Genomic DNA, 20,299 nt, shown 5'->3' with positions numbered 1-20,299 from the left:
TATATATATATATATATATATATATATATATATATATGTATGTAATGAGGACTTTGTATAGCGCCTAATCTTTAGAAACTCTAATTGCTTTACGACATTAGACAACACCTATAACATACAAAGCATATATAATGATATTATTACCAAAAGAACAAACACCATGGAATTAAAATGAAACATATAGATACTGAAAATAGTTACGGTACGGAACATTATTAGGTCTTTTATGCTTTTTCTTGCAGTCGAAATAGGTGCGTTTTAGAGAACATTTGAATGGAATCACTTTGTCTTTATATCTAAGTTCAGTGGGCAATTCATTCCAGGCTGCTGGGCCCTGGTATGCAAAGAACGGTGGCCATATAACTTCGTTTTCGTAGTGGGGTTAATCAGTATAAGATTGTCAGAAGATGAGCGTAAGTATTTTACCGGTGTTTAAACATGGGTGAGGTCGGATAGGTATGTTGGACTGAAGTCCGTCAGATAAGCGTAACACATAGAACAATGTTTGTGTTTGATTCTGGGTCAAACGGATAGACATTTTAGGATGCAGAACCGCGTTGAGGTGTGCTCCGATTGTTGTACTCTAAGTATGATCCAAGCAGTTATGATTTGATCTTTTCAAGTTTCTGAAGTAAATAATGAGATGAATCAGCCATAATTCAGTTACAATTGTCCAGTCTAGAAAGTACTAATGAACATACGAGTGTTTTAGTGGCATCAACTGAAATATATTTGTGAAGGGAGCTGATGTGTCTCAGCTCAAGATATGCAGGCATGCCTATGTTCTTGACATGTAGTTGAAACGTATGAGTACTGTCCGGAACGATACCCAGGTTTCGTACTAACTGTGTGAATTTAATTTTGGTGTTACTCATATGTATTGTTTGACGTACATGACGTGACTGAGAATGTCTTTGTATTGTGATCAGAATTGCCTCAGTTTTACCATCTTTAGTCTGCAGATTGTTCCATATCACTCATGATGACACATCAGAAATGCACCTCTCTACACTTTGGATGGTATCAGCTACTTCACTTGGGTGGCTAAATTTGTATATTTGGAAGTCGTCAGCGTATAATTGGTGACATACTGCATGATGATCTATGACACTTGAGAGCGGCTGAGTATATAGAATGAAGGGAACGTATCCAAGATCAGACCCCTGTAAATCACAACATAGATTAACTGGCCATTGGCTGAAGTGTATTCCATTTGCAGACACAATTTGGTCCTGTTGACCAAGTATGATTTGAACAACAGTAAGGCTGTATCATGAATGCCAAATACATGCTGGAGACGGTGAGGTAATATATCATGGTCTATTGTGTCAAATGATGCAGACAAATCAGGGAGGTGGATGATTGTAATATTTCCACTATCCAAAGCAGATAGAATGCCATTAACTGCTTTTAATAGATTAGTTTTAGTACTGTTGCAAGGGCGATATGCAGGTTTTACATGGCTGAAAAGATTGTTTGAATTCAGATGAGAAACAAGCTGGGATAGAACAACCTTTTCTATGAATTTTTTTTTATGAATGGGAGACTAGAAACTGGGTGGTAGTTTTTTAAATCGTTATGATCGAGGGATGGTTTCTTCAGCAGAGGCTTTACATTATTATTTATGAAAACTGATTGAAATTTCCCGGAAGAGAGAGGTATTAATAACATCAGTTAGTGAAGGCAATACTGGGTCTAAGCACTCAAGCAGCAGTGATGACGGAATTGGATCAAATTCACATGACTTTGATGTACTCATCGTCATGATTGTACGTACTAAATCCAGAGAGATTGGTTCAAATGCTGCTAATGGTTGCCGCTGAAATTATTTATCCCAATTGTATGGTGACGACGAGTGAACTGAAATTGTGTTGTCAAGCTTATCTCTAATGGTTTGTACTTTGCCAGAAAATAAAGTTAAAAACTGGTTAGGAACTTCGACTAGAGAGAATGTAGTTTGAAGTGGTGTACATTTAATCCTTGATATGAGCTTGTTAGTAATCTCGAAGACCTCTTTGTTGCTGGAATTATGATCTTAGTATTGTAGTCGGCTGATTTTGCTGCATGGACAATGTTTGTGCCTTTCCACTCAGCGGCTTCATAGATTTGCTTATCAATTGTGAATCTGATGGAAAGGAAAATCCTCTCAGCTTTACGGCGGTCTCTTTTAGCAGAGCGAACCTGGTCGCCAAGAATAAAATTTGATATAAATCAACCATCTTAGTGTATTTGTAAACAGTCAATCTGTCCTTACAATGAAAATGGTACAATTTATTTATTTACATTTAATTCTGGTATCTTTCTTCCTATACGTTTGATACTGACAATTAATTGGTCGCAATGCACTAGAAGGATATTTTTTTGATTTAATCTTTGTAAACCGTTTTTCTCTGTGTATGCATTTATTGATAAATTATTGATCTCAACCTCATATGGCATTGTGTTTCAGGGACACTTGCTGGTGACAGCCAAGGATGCCCACGGGACATTAATGATGACTTATTCCATAGCCATTAGGCAAAGTACAACATCTGGTATATTTCCTAGCACGGGATATATGACAGCTATTAAGGTTTTTGATGAAACATTTCGTCAAAATGAAACAGGCAAATATTATTTACTTTATCGGTTCCATGTATAATTAAATTTTTCTTCCCTTTATCTTAGTGTTGTTTATCAATTTACGGCGATTATATTTACATTAAAGACGTATCTCACTATGTATAACCTTCCTACCGCAGGGCTATCGGGTTATCTTAAGTATTAAAGGATGGTGTTATTGGGTGGCAGCGGATATAGCTTCAAGGGGACAAAGAGGTGACATCGTTACACTGGGACGGGTTTTTTAAATACGTTTTGCAATGTCGACATCTTATTTGTTTTTTTCATAAATGTTTCTTAGGTCCTTGTTTCAACTTGAACGGAGAGTGTGAACAGATTTGCATATCTAACGGAAAGTCGAGGATTTGTGAATGTACCTTTGGCTTTAGGCTGGAGCCCAATGGTAAAACGTGTACATCAGGTAGGTAGAATGAAAGGCAAATGAAAACATGATTGTGGTGGTAGTTGACATGTATAGAGAGAGGCATACATAACTTCTGTATAATACTTAAACATATTTTTGAGAAAAAAAGCAAAATCTTTGCAAATGAAATTTATATAATTAATGAAGGAAATATTACCACTTGCGTTCCTAAAATTTTCTGTCCCAAATAATTTCTGTCACAAGTAATTTCCTGGAATCAAAAAGAACATATTTTATATTTAGTTTTGCTAGTGGTACACTGCAACCATGCTATGGTTAATTAATATTTATTCTTTCAAAAGAGCAATACAAATCGGTTTACAATAATCAAGCCATCTTTTTATAAACTTGATGACAGCTTAGTAAATATTGCCACTATTTTCTTTTTGAATACATTCATACCATTTGCTAGCATTCCCGAACCTATATAATACTGACTCTGCACTATTATGAATGATAGCCCCCGCCCAGTTAACGTGGTAGGAGATCGGTAAACTTGCATAGCATGACGTAATTTATGATCATTTCAACGAAGACGTAAAATGACTTATAAATATAACTTTTTTAAAACGATATTATACACATGTGACTAGTAAACTCTTTAATTCAGTCTTAACAAATTAACTGGGCAGTTTTAGTATACAATTACGCTTTTTGGCAATCGGTCACTTAGCTGCAAAGTAAAGGTTGCTTTTAAACATAGCTATGTTGCTGTAATCCATGTAAAGATGTTGTTTCATTCCTGAGAATTCTTTAATCTATTTATAAGACCTTGTCAAGGACAATTTCATGCTGCTTGCCGATTCTACACATGACGTCATCTACCAAATCAACCTGATGGATCAGAACATTCAAGGAATCAAAGCCAAACCAATAAACCCTCTGGCCTGTATTGCATATAGCCCCGTTGACGATGTGGTCATATGGGGCACAGATTACGCTGAATTGTCCATCATGCACCTTAACGGCACAGGAAAGACAGTCTGTAGGTATCATGATGAAGTTATTGATACAAATATCGACGAGTAAATAATATTTTTCTGTTAAAACGTCAATTCAGTGAACAAATACTGTAGAGCAAATTCATGGATATAATTTAAGAAAACATACTTTATGAAGTTAGACCCACATATGTTAGTCAAAATAAAGATGGCAGTTTGAATATTTATTTTCAAGTTAAATATAAGTAGTCACGTACACGTTCAATTCTGACCAATTGAAAATGCATATGAAAAGTACAGGTCACAAAGTACATCGTGTAATGATGTATGTCTCAGCCTATAAAAACACTCAAGCGATTGGGGCCATAAACGAAATTAATTGGAATTCCTTATACGTGTGTGACATTGTTCCTACAGATGAAATTCATTAAACTTTTCCTTATTGCCAGTGACTGCCTGGCAAACGCTATGCATACCACTATGGCTCAATCCCATATCATGATAGTGGAGAAAACAATTTGATTATGTGATTCACTTATTCGTGGTATATCATATTTTCCATGAACTGAAATTTTGTATAATGATCCTTTGTGTGGTAACTTTGATGTATATCTAGTGTTCTTACTATATACTGTTTCACATGAAATTATATCCTGTAATACGGATCAAACGTTTTACCAATGCACCAGTATATAGAAAACATTATGCGAAACACTTTAAGAACTCAAACGCACTTTCAGATCATTCAGCATATTGTTTCAGCATTCATTGACGACAGCTATTACGTAGCCACTCGATTTGCTGTGGACTATTCAACTGGGAACATTTACTACACAGCAGTCAACCTCGTACATTTTGCCAGGACAACCACGAATTTCATTAGAGTACTGTCGCCGAACGGAAAGCAACGAGTCCTTGCTACGGGACTGAATTATCCCACTGGCCTGGTAGTCTATCCATCAAAAGGGTAGGTACACATGTTATGCTCACTTTAGGACGACACCTATGTCTGATTCCCTCTTTTTCAGCAAGATGATGCATTCATTTTCAGTAACTGACGCCTTCGTCGGCATCAACTCGCCTTTTGTATATTTGTACGAGTTAGAAAACCGGAAAGACTATAATATTCTATCCGATTAAACTCTATTAACCAGATACATGTACGAACCTGTTTTGCTTTTCATTTTCAGACTGTTGTTTTACATTGATAAAGATGACCATTCACATCTCAACCAGGCCAATATGGACGGCAGTCAGTCCACAGTTCTCATGAACATGTATGGCGACTTGGCAGCCGAGCTCATGGTCGATTACAAAAGTAAGCGAATTTTAGATTTATCCAATATTCATACAATGATCTCTAGCATGGATGTCACATTCATATGGGTATTATACAAATGTCACCTGACAATAGCATGACTTAATTTGGGAACAGAATATGTAAAAAAATAAAATACAATCTAATTCCTTTATGTGTCTCAATTATCTTACTCATAATGAGTACTCTATATGTACGAATGGTTGAAATTATTTTTTTCATTTTCAAGTATATATATATATATATATATATATATATATATATATATATATATATATATATAAAGAAAGAGACAGACACAGAGAGGGAAAAAATGAAAGGGAGAGAGAGCTTGTGTGTGGCTGTAACAAGATCTGTTTTCAAACAGAGTTTTAGTCTCGTGTACTTTCACAGTAAACACAATATAAAGAATTCATACATAATATTCTCAGTGTTGCATCTTGTTGTTGTAGGGAGAAAATGACATGCATTTTGTATCTTAGCATGACTTTTGCGATGGTTTCAGGCGACTACTTATACTGGATCAGTTACTGGGACAGCAGTATAAAATACTGCAAGCTGGATGGAACAAATTACAACACATTGACCCAGTATCCTGACACCACTCTAAATAGTTTAGCTCTATACCAGGACTACCTGTTCATTTCCACAATGGGGCGTACGTACGTATTGCGTGGATATGAACTAATGTGTCTCCTCCATGTAAATGTAATCTCTAATTAGAATGCGTATCGGTGCATTGTATCCACCATGGGAGGTAAATCTAGACTAATAAATATAATATACCTAGTGCACTTAAAAGGCAAATATGCATAGGTAAATGTGTGAATGTCTTGACGCGGAACAGTCACTTTCTTTGAAATATCTAGATTAAAGCTTCAGATCTTTATTTCATTGTCTAATTTGTATGTCTTCTTTCACTTCGTACTCTTGGATTGTATAGTTTTATCCTGTATTCGCTATACATTAAAGGTTAAGAACTGACAATGTACTGTATTGAATAAATCAATTACATATATTTTGCTGGTTTCAGTGCTTCCTTCTATTAAATGGAATGCTTCGAGAAAAACGTCATCTCGTTCTTGAAGGCCTTTAATGTGCGTATCATGACGATGACTTACAACACTCATCATATGTGTGTTATATCACTTCTTGAAATACCCATAGACCTTAATTCAATTTCGATTACAAAACGTCATGTATGCATTGATGTAATGCTGATGTCGTTTGTTTTGATGACTGTCTCGCATAATATGTTCTTTGTTTATGTTTAAAATTCTTTATCTGATTTTCATTAGCTCAATTATTATTAGTTACAGATTACAAACATAACTTTATTAAAGGTGTATGCTTGACACACGATGCGGTTTGTGCTTAATTAATACTATGTGCACGTTGTTTCATTTCTAAGGATGGGTCGTTTGATCAGAGTGAATATATCAAATACAAATGAAACGATAGAGTTTGCTGCCCAAGGAGAGATGGGGATAATTCGTGGCATTAGCATTTATTCATCCAGGATCGAGAACAGTAAGTGAAACACACACGGAATGAGGTAATTTATTATACATCTACCTATGCACTAATTTCACACTTAATAAGACTATACGATCAATATGTCTGAGTCTTATCGTGTAATTATGATCTTTTAATAAAAACAGTTGATAATTAACTTAACGTAAGAAACATCCAACAGTGTACAATGCATTCTTTATTTGTATCCTGATAAGATTACATAGCAATCGTTTATGTAAAACTAGCAATACTATGTAATCGCTTCACTACAACTTTACTTAAATGGCATGAAATATATGAATATCTCAATACAAATCACATGTATCCTTATGATGTACATATACTAAATTAAGGTTCCAACCTACGAATGGTGAATACTTTCGCATAATTAATAGTATCCCTTTTCAGAAAATGCATTCTGTTCTGTAAGTAATGGAGGTTGTTCCACATTTTGCTTCCCAATCCCGGCTGGTGTCACATGCGGTTGTGAAGATGGTATAGAACTGAGGGAAGGAAGTAGCACAGTCTGTTCCAACAGTATGCAATCTTATTACATTAACAATCTCTGTAACTCTCACATGAAGTATGTGCAATATAAGCTATCAACGCAGATAAATATTATCCCATCCCTAAAATGAATCTCAGAAACCAGAACGCATCTTGCTTCTCATTCATAGTACTTTGAGGCCTGGTTCATTTCGACTGGGACGGAGACTTTTCTGTTCAATTGTGGTTCCATTGCATAATGACGACTATTATGACGCAAACAATTTACCGGAATTCTTGAAAGAATCAAATAATAACTAGAACATAACGATTAAACTAAACGCCGGCCTGCTAAACTTCAAAAACTGATTTATATAGATTTTGTCTCTCTTTCATCCTAGTTCCTCAATGTCCGGAGTTAATAAATCAAATTATTGTGTCTACCGGTTGCCAGCGTGTGAAAGGGAGCAGCTGCAACTTTACTTGCATTCAAGGCTATAAAGCGAGACCAGGTGTTGATAAAGTGGCATGTAATGGGGAAACGTACATACCGGCAGATCCATGTGAAGGTGTGTATATAAATTTGTTTTTGTTCTAGTTAGAGGTGCAGACGTTATGCAACAATTTGCATCATGTTTTCCTGGCAGAATGAGAGCTATGCATTGCAATGTTACAATAATGTTCTTTCTATTACATATTCCCAGAAAATTTATACACTATGACGTACTTAAATAATATACTGTTAAAAGAATACTAAACTAGAAGGGTGTCCTTTTAAATGTATACATAATTTAAAGAGTATCCATTTTTCGCACTGTAAATATTTTATTTTAAAAACCGCTTTAATCTTATAGTGTGTCATTTCAACACTGACGAATAAACTTTTTAAAGCTGTACAAAATGAAAACTGTACTTTTACAAGATTACTTGTCCTGCTATAATTGCAAATGAGAAATGGGGATAATTATAACGTTTGTAAGTATACATGTAACTAATGTTACACACGGAATAAAGCAGTGACCAAAGCGGAATGTTATATGAACTGAATTTAGGTAACACACACAACGTTTGTAAACGTTAGCAGTGGCACATGCATGTTTCTTCAATGTTAGACAAGGAATTTTACATGAATAATAACTGCAAATAAAATATGCCAATCATGAAATATTCAAAAATGTATGTTCAGTACAGTGTTATAGAGGTCAGCGGGTCGGCCTTGTTTGCATGACGTCCCGGGTTTGAATCCCGACCAAGCCATCCTAACATTTATAAAATGGCATCAAGAGCTACCTAGATTGAACCTTAGGAGTAAGTACATTGTTGCACTGGACAGGCAGTGGGCTTGATAAATATTTCACGACATAATTTAAGACACTAGTCCTTCTATCTAAAGGAGATTTAGGGTGGAAGCAGCGTGACATCACCGGGCAATATCCTTCCAAGTTAAAATCAACGGCTGAGGGGTTCCAAGATGAACATGTTAGAGCACCGGGCAAGCAATACGGTAGCATATATATCGGATGTGGTCTTCAGGGTGTAAATGAGATGGACACCATAACGTTGCAGCTGCCCAGGATTGAAGGCATCTCACTTCAACATCGCCATCAAAATTGTTTCTGCCCCAGTACCAAAACCCAATCAAATGACAAGATGTCCTCTGTATGTATCAACATATGTGTAGCTGATAAAATTATATGCTGTTTGGTGAATTACGAGTACAATGCGATATATACACGTGTTTGATTCAATCCATTCAGTTCAATAAGCACTGTATCGGGAACTCTTCAACTGCATTTGGTAGAGGTGCCAATAAACTGCACCATCCGCTGATTATATGAAATAATTCAGTTCAGTTCAGTAATATTAAGAATTGTGTGTAGTGAAAATTATTAGATCATTCGATCTGTTAGTTTAGGTATAGGACACAGAGAGACACAGACACACAAACACACACAAACACAAACACACACACACACACACACACACACACACGCATACATATATATATATATATATATATATATATATATATATATATATATATATATATACAGAGAGAGCGGAGAGCTTCCAAGATATGCATGACAAGAGATGCGACGAGCTCAGCTAGGATGCTCGTGCCTATATTGGAGGGCATCTCCCTTCATCATCGCCAACATAGAAGCCCCTACATCTAGCCATGATAACGAGTCAGCTGATATGTTTTACAACAGGTTTCAAACTCTCTTTCACCAAACACACATGAAGGATATTCTAGTTATTCAATTAGACTGGAATGTCACGGTGTGGCAAGACGTACATGATATACCTATGTGGTCCATAAAGTAATGGACAGACCAATAAAAAAGAGGTGAAGCTCATGGACTTCGTTAATACAATAACCTAGAGCCAACATCATTGGTCTCCATCGATCATGTAGAAGGTGAGCTTGCCATTGTCCATACCGAAAGCATAACAACCAGAGCGACTATATCTTGGTTAGGTGATGCTTCGAGTCTAACGCCAACATTACCAGAATAGGTAGTTTCGCAAGAGCTGATATAGAAAGCGACCATGACATATTAATCATGTCAATCAAACTTCGTCTCTGGTGAACCAAAAGGTCAAACCGTCCAGGGTCAAGTTTGAATTTTAAACTCTTCAACGTGCAAGCTTGTCACAAGCATCAGAGTCATCGAAAGGAGGCAAGTTTGCACCATATACAGCTATGGGTGCTGAATCCATAAACATAGTTAGATTGGTCACCGCCTTTCACACTGCAGTACAGGCTCAGCAAGTGAGATCATATCTCAAGCATCTTAGAACAAATAAGATGCGGTTAGCAGGAGATAGTCTCTACCTCACGTATGTGAGAATAAAACTGATGAGGAAGAAGGAAACATTGAAGAAACAGAAAACTACAGACAGATTAACATCATGATTAAAACGAGTTTACACAGAGTGAGCGAAGGAAGGTTAGATGACCAAAGTAAGGAGATCAAGAAATATCTGAACCATGAAAACTGTTAAAGGTGTACCAGTTGGGAAAACAAATGAAAGCAGAGAAAAAGTATAGATCCGAAGAAAGGGATTATTAACAGATGGACCGAATAATGGTCAGAAGTTTACAACCATAAGACCTCCCGAGACCTAGCTGCACTGAACGTCCAGCTGACCGCAAACGAATTTGACCATCAGATCCTCGCCGACGAAGAAGACACTGCAATAAAGGCACTACAGAAAGGAAAGTCAGTTCGGTCAGACAATATAACAGTATAACTTTTACAAGCAGGAGAAACATATTTAATACAACTCATTATAATAAAGTCTGGCAAACAATATAATAGCCCGAACCATAGACCCATTCTCTTACCATCAGTCCTCTTGCAAAGAAATTTGATCTGCAAGTTAGCCAAAACTACCAATCAATCAACATCATGAGTCATCCAAGCAGGATTATGTTTAGGATGATTATCAATAGACTGTACATTCAAGCACAGCACATCACTGCTGAAGATCATGTTCTTTCCATAGCAGGACGTATCACTAGAAAACAGATCACTAACCTTAAAATCCTATGTGATAAGTATCTGCAGAATCACCATGACCACTATCATGTATTCATTAACTTTAAGAAGGCTTTCCTCAAGTTATTTAATTGTGGTATTGTGAGCCACCGTGCCGATATACAACATAAATGAAAACTTATTCAGCACCAAATAAGAAATGTATAAAAAGGCAAATAGCTCTTTTCCCATCAATTTCTAAATAATAGATTGGTTCAGCGCCACAGTCGGAGTTATAGGGAGGGGGTCTCCTCCCACACAGTCCCTTGGAAGAGCATGAAGACAGAAGCAGTGGTGGATGCAAAACAATCACGAACCTGTGCTAAACTGATGTTATCGACGATTTAGCAGGAAATGAACAAGACCTGGAAATCTTAGTAAACCGTCCAATCAATATTTAATTAAGTTGTCAGATGGCAGTAAGCACTAAGAAAACAAAGCTAATAATATACGACCCGAGTGGCATCCAAAGGAAATGCGAGTGAATGGAGAGACATTGGTCACAGTGACAAGCTTGAAGGACCTAGGCGTTACCATCTATGATGAAGTTTCAAACCAAAGGTTATGTTCAGGCGGTGGTTAACATGAAGCTCATTTGGAAGAGCAGACATGTCGATTGGGCATGACATAAAGCTTATGCGCTCCATCATCATGTCCATAGCAATTTGTGCATGTGAGACATAGAACCTAGCATCACAACTAGATAGTCGAATACATACTTTAGAGATAGGATAACATCGAAAGATCCTGAACAGCTCATACATAGACCATATATCGAACGAGAAGTTGCGCATTATAATCAATTGTGCAATCAGACCATATCAAGACTGTCCAGAGCAGGCAAAGCTAATATAATAATACGGGTACGAGAGTAAATAGCAAAAGAGGCAGTCAGAAAAACAAATGAGAAGATAGCATCAATGAGTGGACAGGCATGGACTTTGCAAAGCCCAAGTGACCAACAGACATGGACAATGAAGAGAGCTTGTCTCGAAGTAATCAAAGGCGTAAATACAACAAGTCAGTCTGGGAGGGGGTAATGACATAACATGAAAACTCAAACTACATATATATATGTGTGTGTGTGTGTGTGTGTGTGTGTGTGTGTGAGTGTCCATTTGGGATATTTGATTGTCGTTGTCGCGAGAATCCTTATAGACGGTCCGCTGTCATACGAGACCCACAAATTGTTTTTCCTTCCATTTGTATGTAATATTCGGACCATAGGTTTTTTTATAGCAATAGTGTTGAATTCGCATTATATACATTCACATAAAATCTGTGTATAACTATATCAGTAACAGTCTGAAAACGACATCGAGAGTATAACTTGTACCATAAATTAAATTTCAGACATAATTTGTCCAACGGAGATTCCAAAGGGAACTCAACTAATGGCTTCTAATGAACGAATGTGTTCCACATCAGTGGGGTCTCGATGTGATTTTGAGTGAAATAATGTCTTTGTTACATTACATTGGTCTGCAGCCAAAATACTTCCGAAATAGAAGTAGTCAAACTTTACTATTTATGGGACCCTGAGAACGAAAGATATGGTAATGGGTCAATATATACAGCCGTTGACTTGGGAATGGTGGAAAAGTGAGTTATAAAGGGAAAGTATCTAAATTTAAACCAGAAATGATTAAAAATGCATGTTCGACTGGATCTATGAATAACATGCGGTGTCGTCTTCTCTTATTTATCAGTGTTTGATTTTCGAAAGGACATGTTTCTGTTTAGCCAAAAGGATTCGAGATGCATCATACTTGCGTGAACAATGCAAATAAAGTTTCCTTTCTTTGTAATGAAGTGACTTTTGAATCACAAAAGCGCAGTATAATCACTATGTTTAAAAAGGCCAATCACTTTTATTTTGCATGCAATATTGGAGATCAGAACAAGATGTGGTCCCCACACATATGCTGCAACACTTGTGCAACAACTTCTCGTCAGTGGTTGAACAGGAAAAGGAAATTAATGTATTTTTCAGTGCCAATTATTTGGGAAAAGCCAACAGTTCAAATCAACAATTGTTTCTTCGGTAGTATGCCTCAAGCTGGACAAGGTGATGCAGAGAAGAGAATGTGGACAGTGCAATATCCAAAACATTCCATCAACTATACGTCCAGTGCCTAACGGAGAATGACGGCTGGTTCCTGGTGCACCAGAATCATTCTTACATGGGTCAGATGAGGAGGAATAGGATAAAACTTATAGTTCTGAACTATCGATGTCACATGACCAATATTTTTTAGCTCCTCCTCTGAACCACACCTCCTAAAACAAGGTAAATTGAATGACCTTATTATGGATTTTGAACTATTCGAAGGTAAGGCAAAGCTGTTGGACTCCATACTAAAGCAGTGGAATCTCCTGGCAAGTGATGTTAGGTTTTCCATGTTCCGTGACCGTCAAAAAGATCTTGTTTCATTCTTCTTCATAGTGGGTGCTCTTCTACCCTGCTACATCATCGATGGTGTGATGGCAGCCCTCAACATTATTGATATCAAAATGGCTGGAGACTGTTCATTGATTCATCGAAGACGAGAAATAAATCTGTTTTGCTACATAATTGCAATGTTTTGTCATCAATTCTAGTTGCTCATGCAGTCCATATGAAGGAAACCAATGAAATCATGAAAAAACATTTGAGGTGTATAACTATTACCAACGTCAGTGGCAGCTTTGTGGCGCTTTGAAACTTTTTGTTTCAACTGGATACACAATGTGCTGATGTTTTTCTCTTCGAATGTGATAGTCGCGCGAGAGATTCAAGCTACATTAAGAGGGATTGGCCACTCCAACAATCATTTGAGCCTGGGAGGAAAAGAGCTCAGCATCCACCACTTGTTAAATCAAGGTAGATCTTTTTACCACACTTGTACATACATGCAGGGTCTGATGTCAAGGTCATGGACGAAACACAAGCAGCTTTAAAGTAACTCATTGGTATATCTCCAAGGTTAAGTGAATCTAAAATAAAGGAAAGAGTCTTTGTTGGTCCTCGTTGATGGACAGCAACAAGAGATGCTCCATTTAATGAAAACAAGAGACAATCCAAGAAGCGCCAAGTATATACAGAGTAAGAAATACATTATGTGCTATATATGCATACTGGTTCTTTGCTTCATAATAACTTGTATTTATTTGACTCTTTTACTGTTTTAATGTGTTAAATAAATAGTGCAGGTGTAATATTATCAGATAAAGAAATCAGTAGCACAGAGATAGACCTAGGTTTGTAATGTGAGCTTACAATAATACACAATAACATAGACCCAACATGTAAAACCTTAAATATATTAAACACAGTTTTCGTATTTGAATTCATCACATCACAATCCATGATGAATAGAACATGTTATGTCAGAAACAGACGACTTCTAAAAAATTGTAGACCAGTGTTACCAACTGTACACAATCTACAGTGTTTGCTAAAGGGCTGGGATCAAAAGCTTAATTCTGCATTTCTATGACGTTTGCAATTGGCGTTGTCTTTATTTTTGTTGTTCTTGTTGTTGTCGGGTTTAACGCCATTTTTCAGCACACGATAGGCTATACATGGCGGCCAGAATTAATGGTGGAGGAAGAACCCGGGAAAACCCCGGAAAGAACCACCGACCCACGAGAAGCTACCGGCAAGCTTTTTCACATACTCACATTGGCCGAATCCGAGACTCGAACCCATGCAGACAGAGGTGAGATGGCGGTGATCCGTAACGGAGAGCGCTTTAGACCACTCGGCCACTCGGGGCCCCGTCTTTATTTGTAGCAATCAAGAGTGAGAGTATTCAACTTGAAATATTCTCTATTTAGCACTTCTCATATTTTTGTCTTTATTTAATACCCCACATAAGAGCATAACAATGTTTTCACACTATTTTAACTACCTGTCCCCATGTGCTATTATATCTACCTGTCCCTTATTATGTTCTATTTAAACAAAATTGAACAGAAAGTTAATTTGCACTTAATATGCATCTACATAATCTAGATCTTAGATGTGAAAACCTATATCCCTTGTATAAAATATACGTTTCTATTTAACCTGGTAGATTTCTGCTTCATAATAAATTTAGGAAATGAAATTGTTTGATTATTAAAATATTTCTACAGAAATATGTATATTCCAATTCAGAATCACATATCGTGACACCTGCAAATCAGAGCCAAGTTCATCCGGGGATCATAGGTGCTGGAGGTGCGATCGGCGTCTGCATTGTTATTGTCATTATTTCCGTCATCATGAGAAGGTAGGCATATCCAATAGGTCATTATTAAGTACACACAGAATCACCATGCTAATATTTAGCTATACTCCTAGGTGACGTCATGACAATGGCATTTGACACAATACACAACTCTGATACATTGTGTGATATAAATGTTACTTTTGTGCATCATGATATATTTCAATGGCTCAGTGCGTTTATGAAGAAAGGAAATAACAAACAATGAAAACACAAAAGTCATCTTGTATATTCGTCTATTAGACCAGTCAGATTCCTCGCGCAGTATTGAAACATACTGTACATATCAAATTGTTATCATCTTTCATTTGTTTCGGGAACTTGTCAAATATACAATAATTCATGTCCGCAATATCACGAAAATATAATTGTATAAATAATTCCAAATTAAAATATAAAAAATGACTTCTATAATAATAATAATAAAAATGATAATGAATATCTTACATTTGGCGATCATTTCGTTTTCGACTTATGCTTGCTTTTTTCGCAAAACGTTATAAAACATGATATAAACGTAATTTATGTGTGTGTATGAAAATTCAGTTAGTAAAGCACATGCATAATATATGCAAAGTGAAAGTAATCAACACCAAATAAACGTTCCTGTTTAAAGTGTACTTGTGTGCCTTCTTGCTAGTTCTACCTGTGCAAGGAATATAATATTTTTATAAATACATTAAAAATAACATTGCATTTAAAGTGTTGTTACACAGAGAATTAATAAACAAATACTACTGGTGTATCAAATTGTGATCCGCCAATGACGCAACAATACGAATAGATAAATATTCTTTCAACCACAGGCCTGTAGATCTCTGATGATTTTCTACTCATTCATTAATGACTTGAATACATGTGTTCTTTTATGTAAATTTAAATAAACACACGTTATATTCCGGGTCTTTCTTTGTTGAGATAGTCATAATATTATATTAATCAAATTTACAAAATTATTTAAAAGAAAATGTGTCGGCTGCAAAATATAATTTTATTTGTGCATGGCTGTATTTTCTAGTCGTCTTAGATTAAACCACTTGGTTCAATACATACACACAGACACATAGCGTTGAAGGTGTTCGCTTGTGTCATCGCAGGTTGTCTCTGGACATATGAATGATAATAAAAGTTGTCACACCGAACAAAGAGAGATAGAGAGACACAGACAGACCAGAGAGTTTCATTATCGTTAATAATGTTACTAAAGCAGAAACCTGACTTAGGTCAACTGTAAATATATTAAAATATGTTACTTACCTCTTCTTGTTTCCTCATTTCGTCTATTCCACATTAATTTCCATGCACCGCTACATGAATGGCTAAGTTTATATGTGAATGGCGTAGCTAACCATATGTTTGTCGTGTTCTACATTTATCATTAAAGCCTATGCGAGAAAGCCTGCCAGTAGCTTCTCGTGGGTCGGTGGTTCTTTCCGGGTTTTTCCCGGGTTCTTCCTCCACCATTAATACTGCTCGCCATGTATAGCCTATCATGTGCTGAAAAATGGCGTTAAACCCCACAACAACAACAATTATCATTAAAGCCAGCTTTCGTGTTTAAATTATTAGTGCATATTAAATTAATCATTCTGAACAAAACCGGAAACTATAAAACAATATAATCAACCCATCAATGCAAATCTGATTGTGAAAAGCCACAAAAGACATAGAACTACATTTTGTAGCGGACACACACGGGGATGTGAGGAGTTCATTTAATCGGTCAGTAGTCTGTAATAAATTTTAACTCCGTTCAAAAGGTAAATACATGTATTTGTATGTGATATAAATAAATTATATGTACAGTATGTACGATGTATCAAAAAAAAAACTCGTTAGATAAATGTTTCATTTAAAATTGAGTACATCTCGTTGTATATCACTGATACAGCGTACATAAAATACATATATTTTATGTATGTATATGTGGGTGTGATCGCACTTGATCTGTAAAGATTGCTAATTGTTTACGTTTTCGACATCTGTATGCATTTTCTATGCAACACGTGTTAACATTTTAGAAGCAAATTTGTCCGTATACACGACAATTATATAAATAAGACACCTTTATAATTTATACAAAGTGAAGACAATAGACAGAAAACTTACTTCCGTTATTAAAGTGTATTGGCTTGATTTCCTTCAAGTTCTAGGTATATATTATTTGCAAGACGTATTTTTGAATTTCACCGTTGCTATCAAGATAATTAGAGTTAAGGAGGTTGGTGTTGATTAATGATACTTATTTCTGTATATATTTAATAGTTCCTGTGTGTTTGACCTTTGTCCGTAATTTAGGGTAAATGTATTATCGCGTACCGGTTTTTTATGATTTCATTTTATGTTTGATTACTTATATTTTAGTTTTAGTTCAAGTTCAAGCTTTATGTATTAACAATGTGATCGAAATATCGCTTTTGACCCACAAGATGGTTATTTCTTCTAGGTTTTTTTGTGAAGTAAACAAAATTATGTCATTCATCCATTAAATATTGTCATTTTTGTTATTTGCTGTTCTCTTAAAACATAACTTTACAGAAAAATTTACTTAAAATGTTTTAATTTGAATTGCAAGTTACTTATTGATATTTAGGAAAAAACACTCTTTTGAGATTATTGTGAATTTAATCAAAAACATTCTGCAATATGTCATTGCAATGCATCCTGATTAGTGGCACATCAGCCTATTCATGGATATTGTACATCGGCACATTCGATACAGGAACTCATCGTCATTATCTATACCTTTAGATCTGTAAGTTTATATTAAATGCAAATTTCTCTTAAATGTACTTTGTAACTAAGATAGATAAATTGATTTGTTGATTTTATTGATCTTGTTGGTTTCGCTTCTTTTCTGCAACTTAGCTTAAGACCATAGATTCGTAAGAACCTTTGTTCCATATAGGACAATTGTATCTACATTAGCCTCTAATTTATGTTTTAAGGCCTTTCTCAATTTTTGCATGTGAGTCTTACTGATGATGGGTAACAATATTTTCACATAATCATCAATTAACATCATTGGACATTAGCTATTTCCTTTAAACAATATCTTCTTAATAACATTTCCAACTGCTAATTTTACCTTTCTCGCTTTACAGGAAAAGTCTCAAGTCGAGCTTTGCCCCGAAGAGATTGGAGGAAGAAAGGACATCAGGACCGGATATACAAATGAACATGAGCCGTGGTCCCGAGTCGGACAGTAAATGTGTTCGAGCTACGTACCACAACTGTCATGTTGATATTACCGGACCCAATACAATAAGCGAACCCATCCAGATATCGCTGCCCAAGGAACATATTTTCAGGGAAAATTCTACAAAATAAGACAATGCCAAGATTTGTATGTATATTCAACGCGTCAAAGAAGATATAATAACATGATAAAACTGTATTATGTACAAACAAACAATTAAAATAGTGTTATCTTTAAATGAACTTTAAGACGAAGCTGTTTATCGCTTTTGTTTAATCAGCTGGATTAGATAAATGTAATATTCCTTATTGGATGGGTTAGGCTATATACGCTAACATGTGCACCAACAACGTATCTAGTTGGTGGACGTATTTAAAATGTGCTACCTTTCATCGAATGAAACTTCTTATAAATTGATATATGTACTTCTGTTGAGAATGTGAAGCTTGACGGCTTTAATCGTTTGTATTCCCTTAAAAAATACAGTCGATCACGGCTAATGTTTGTAGTCAGTGTCAATATTATGAATAGACATAGTCGAAACGCCGTAAGGCTGATTGGACTTGTTAGGGTCAACATGGCGATACTATTCAGATAACTCGTTTTACAAGGTGTAGTAAAACGTTTGTTTTCACTATATATTTTCCAACTTTAGACTTAGTTCCTTCAAACATTGCGTCATAATAAACCAAGCCAATACATGGTACGACTGGTCTATTCACCATTTAGATTTGGGTAGAGGATTATGCAACACTAAGACATGGTTTCATCTGATGATGCGGATGCAATTATAACAGTCTTAGTTTTAGTTCTTTCAAATATATGGTATTAACAGTATTGATATTGTAGATAGATGTTTTTGGTAGATATGTGGCTTTAACATTTTCAAAGATAATCGTCTTTTATACACGCCAATTTAAATTGGCGGAATTTGGTCAAGAACTATTACTAGAGTGGTTAAGTATTACATGTTTGCTGAATTATGCCACGTGCTTGGAAGGTAAAATATTCGAGAAAATCATTTTTCCTAATTTTCTAGGATTTAATGTCATCTCTCTCCCTATCAAACAGAACATTTCAAAGACATCAATTGCCGAGTCTCTAACAAAAATATTAAGACCTGAATCGTACGACATGAGTCATATTCATATCTTATATTATATGGAATTCAGAATTATGCTGGCTCCTTGTCATCGTTGCCGAACATTTAAATTCCAAGCAAATTTGATACTATACTTTAATTCTCAAAAGGTCTCTAAAAAAAGGGCCACCTAAGCACTCTGATATATAAGCAGAATTAGAGGCACATCGGCCGAATCACGAAGCCTTATATCAGAGACCAGAGTTCGTATGGCTGAAAACCATCAAGGATATGAATTTCCAAATGTTCGATATAAGAAACAAAAATACATTCACATATGTTAATTTGAATGTCCGATAATATTATAACTGCCAGTGCTGATCGAGGTACATGGTTCTTGGGGGGGGGGGGTGCAGTTGGGTACGCGTTAAATGCTAGTATTTATTGTAATGTACCTAGTGTGGTTGCTAACTGTATTATTTTATTGAAACGTTGTTCTTAAAAGCTGCCAACGGAACATCAATATAAACTTCCCCTATATATGACAGTTATTTTGATATTGACAGTTATCAATGAAAGGTTTCTTATGGTAAAAGGAACTTTGAAATATTTCTAGAGAAAAGAAAGAATTCGTATCATGTAATTCTCATTAAACGGAAGGGAATTTCGGTCTTGTTTGTACTTGCTTCATTGAGCAACATTGAACAAATTCTCTCCCATAGTATTATAAAGACTGATGCAAAGAAAACTATATATATATATATATATATATATATATATATATATATATATATATATATATATATATATATATATATATATATATATATATATATATATATATATATATATATATATATCTGTGTGTGTGTGTGTATGTATGCAAGCATGTATGCATGTATTTATGTGTGTGTGTGTGTGTGTGTGTGTGTGTGG

The 20,299-nt window shown here is 35.6% G+C and overlaps 1 protein-coding gene across 1 annotated transcript in view; it reads left to right on the top strand.

Moving 5' to 3' along the window:
- Window positions 1-20,031, top strand: part of LOC149784226 (low-density lipoprotein receptor-related protein 2-like) — a 60,317-nt gene extending 40,286 nt beyond the window's left edge. Inside the window, exons 13-23 of the mRNA XM_089932278.1 lie at window positions 2,450-2,606; window positions 2,903-3,022; window positions 3,795-4,010; window positions 4,729-4,933; window positions 5,157-5,284; window positions 5,790-5,946; window positions 6,696-6,814; window positions 7,208-7,336; window positions 7,687-7,854; window positions 14,972-15,086; window positions 18,188-20,031. Coding sequence (XP_089788404.1) covers window positions 2,450-2,606; window positions 2,903-3,022; window positions 3,795-4,010; window positions 4,729-4,933; window positions 5,157-5,284; window positions 5,790-5,946; window positions 6,696-6,814; window positions 7,208-7,336; window positions 7,687-7,854; window positions 14,972-15,086; window positions 18,188-18,413 — 1,740 coding nt within the window. The 3' untranslated portion in view covers window positions 18,414-20,031. The remainder of the gene's footprint in view (window positions 1-2,449; window positions 2,607-2,902; window positions 3,023-3,794; window positions 4,011-4,728; window positions 4,934-5,156; window positions 5,285-5,789; window positions 5,947-6,695; window positions 6,815-7,207; window positions 7,337-7,686; window positions 7,855-14,971; window positions 15,087-18,187) is intronic.
- The last annotated feature ends 268 nt before the right edge of the window (window positions 20,032-20,299 follow it).

The sequence above is a fragment of the Sinohyriopsis cumingii genome, chromosome 14 (assembly GCF_028554795.1).
Source record: "Sinohyriopsis cumingii isolate HCF-2022 chromosome 14, ASM2855479v2, whole genome shotgun sequence".
Lineage (NCBI taxonomy): Eukaryota > Metazoa > Mollusca > Bivalvia > Unionida > Unionidae > Sinohyriopsis > Sinohyriopsis cumingii.
This window is presented reverse-complemented; position numbering and strand designations above follow the sequence as displayed.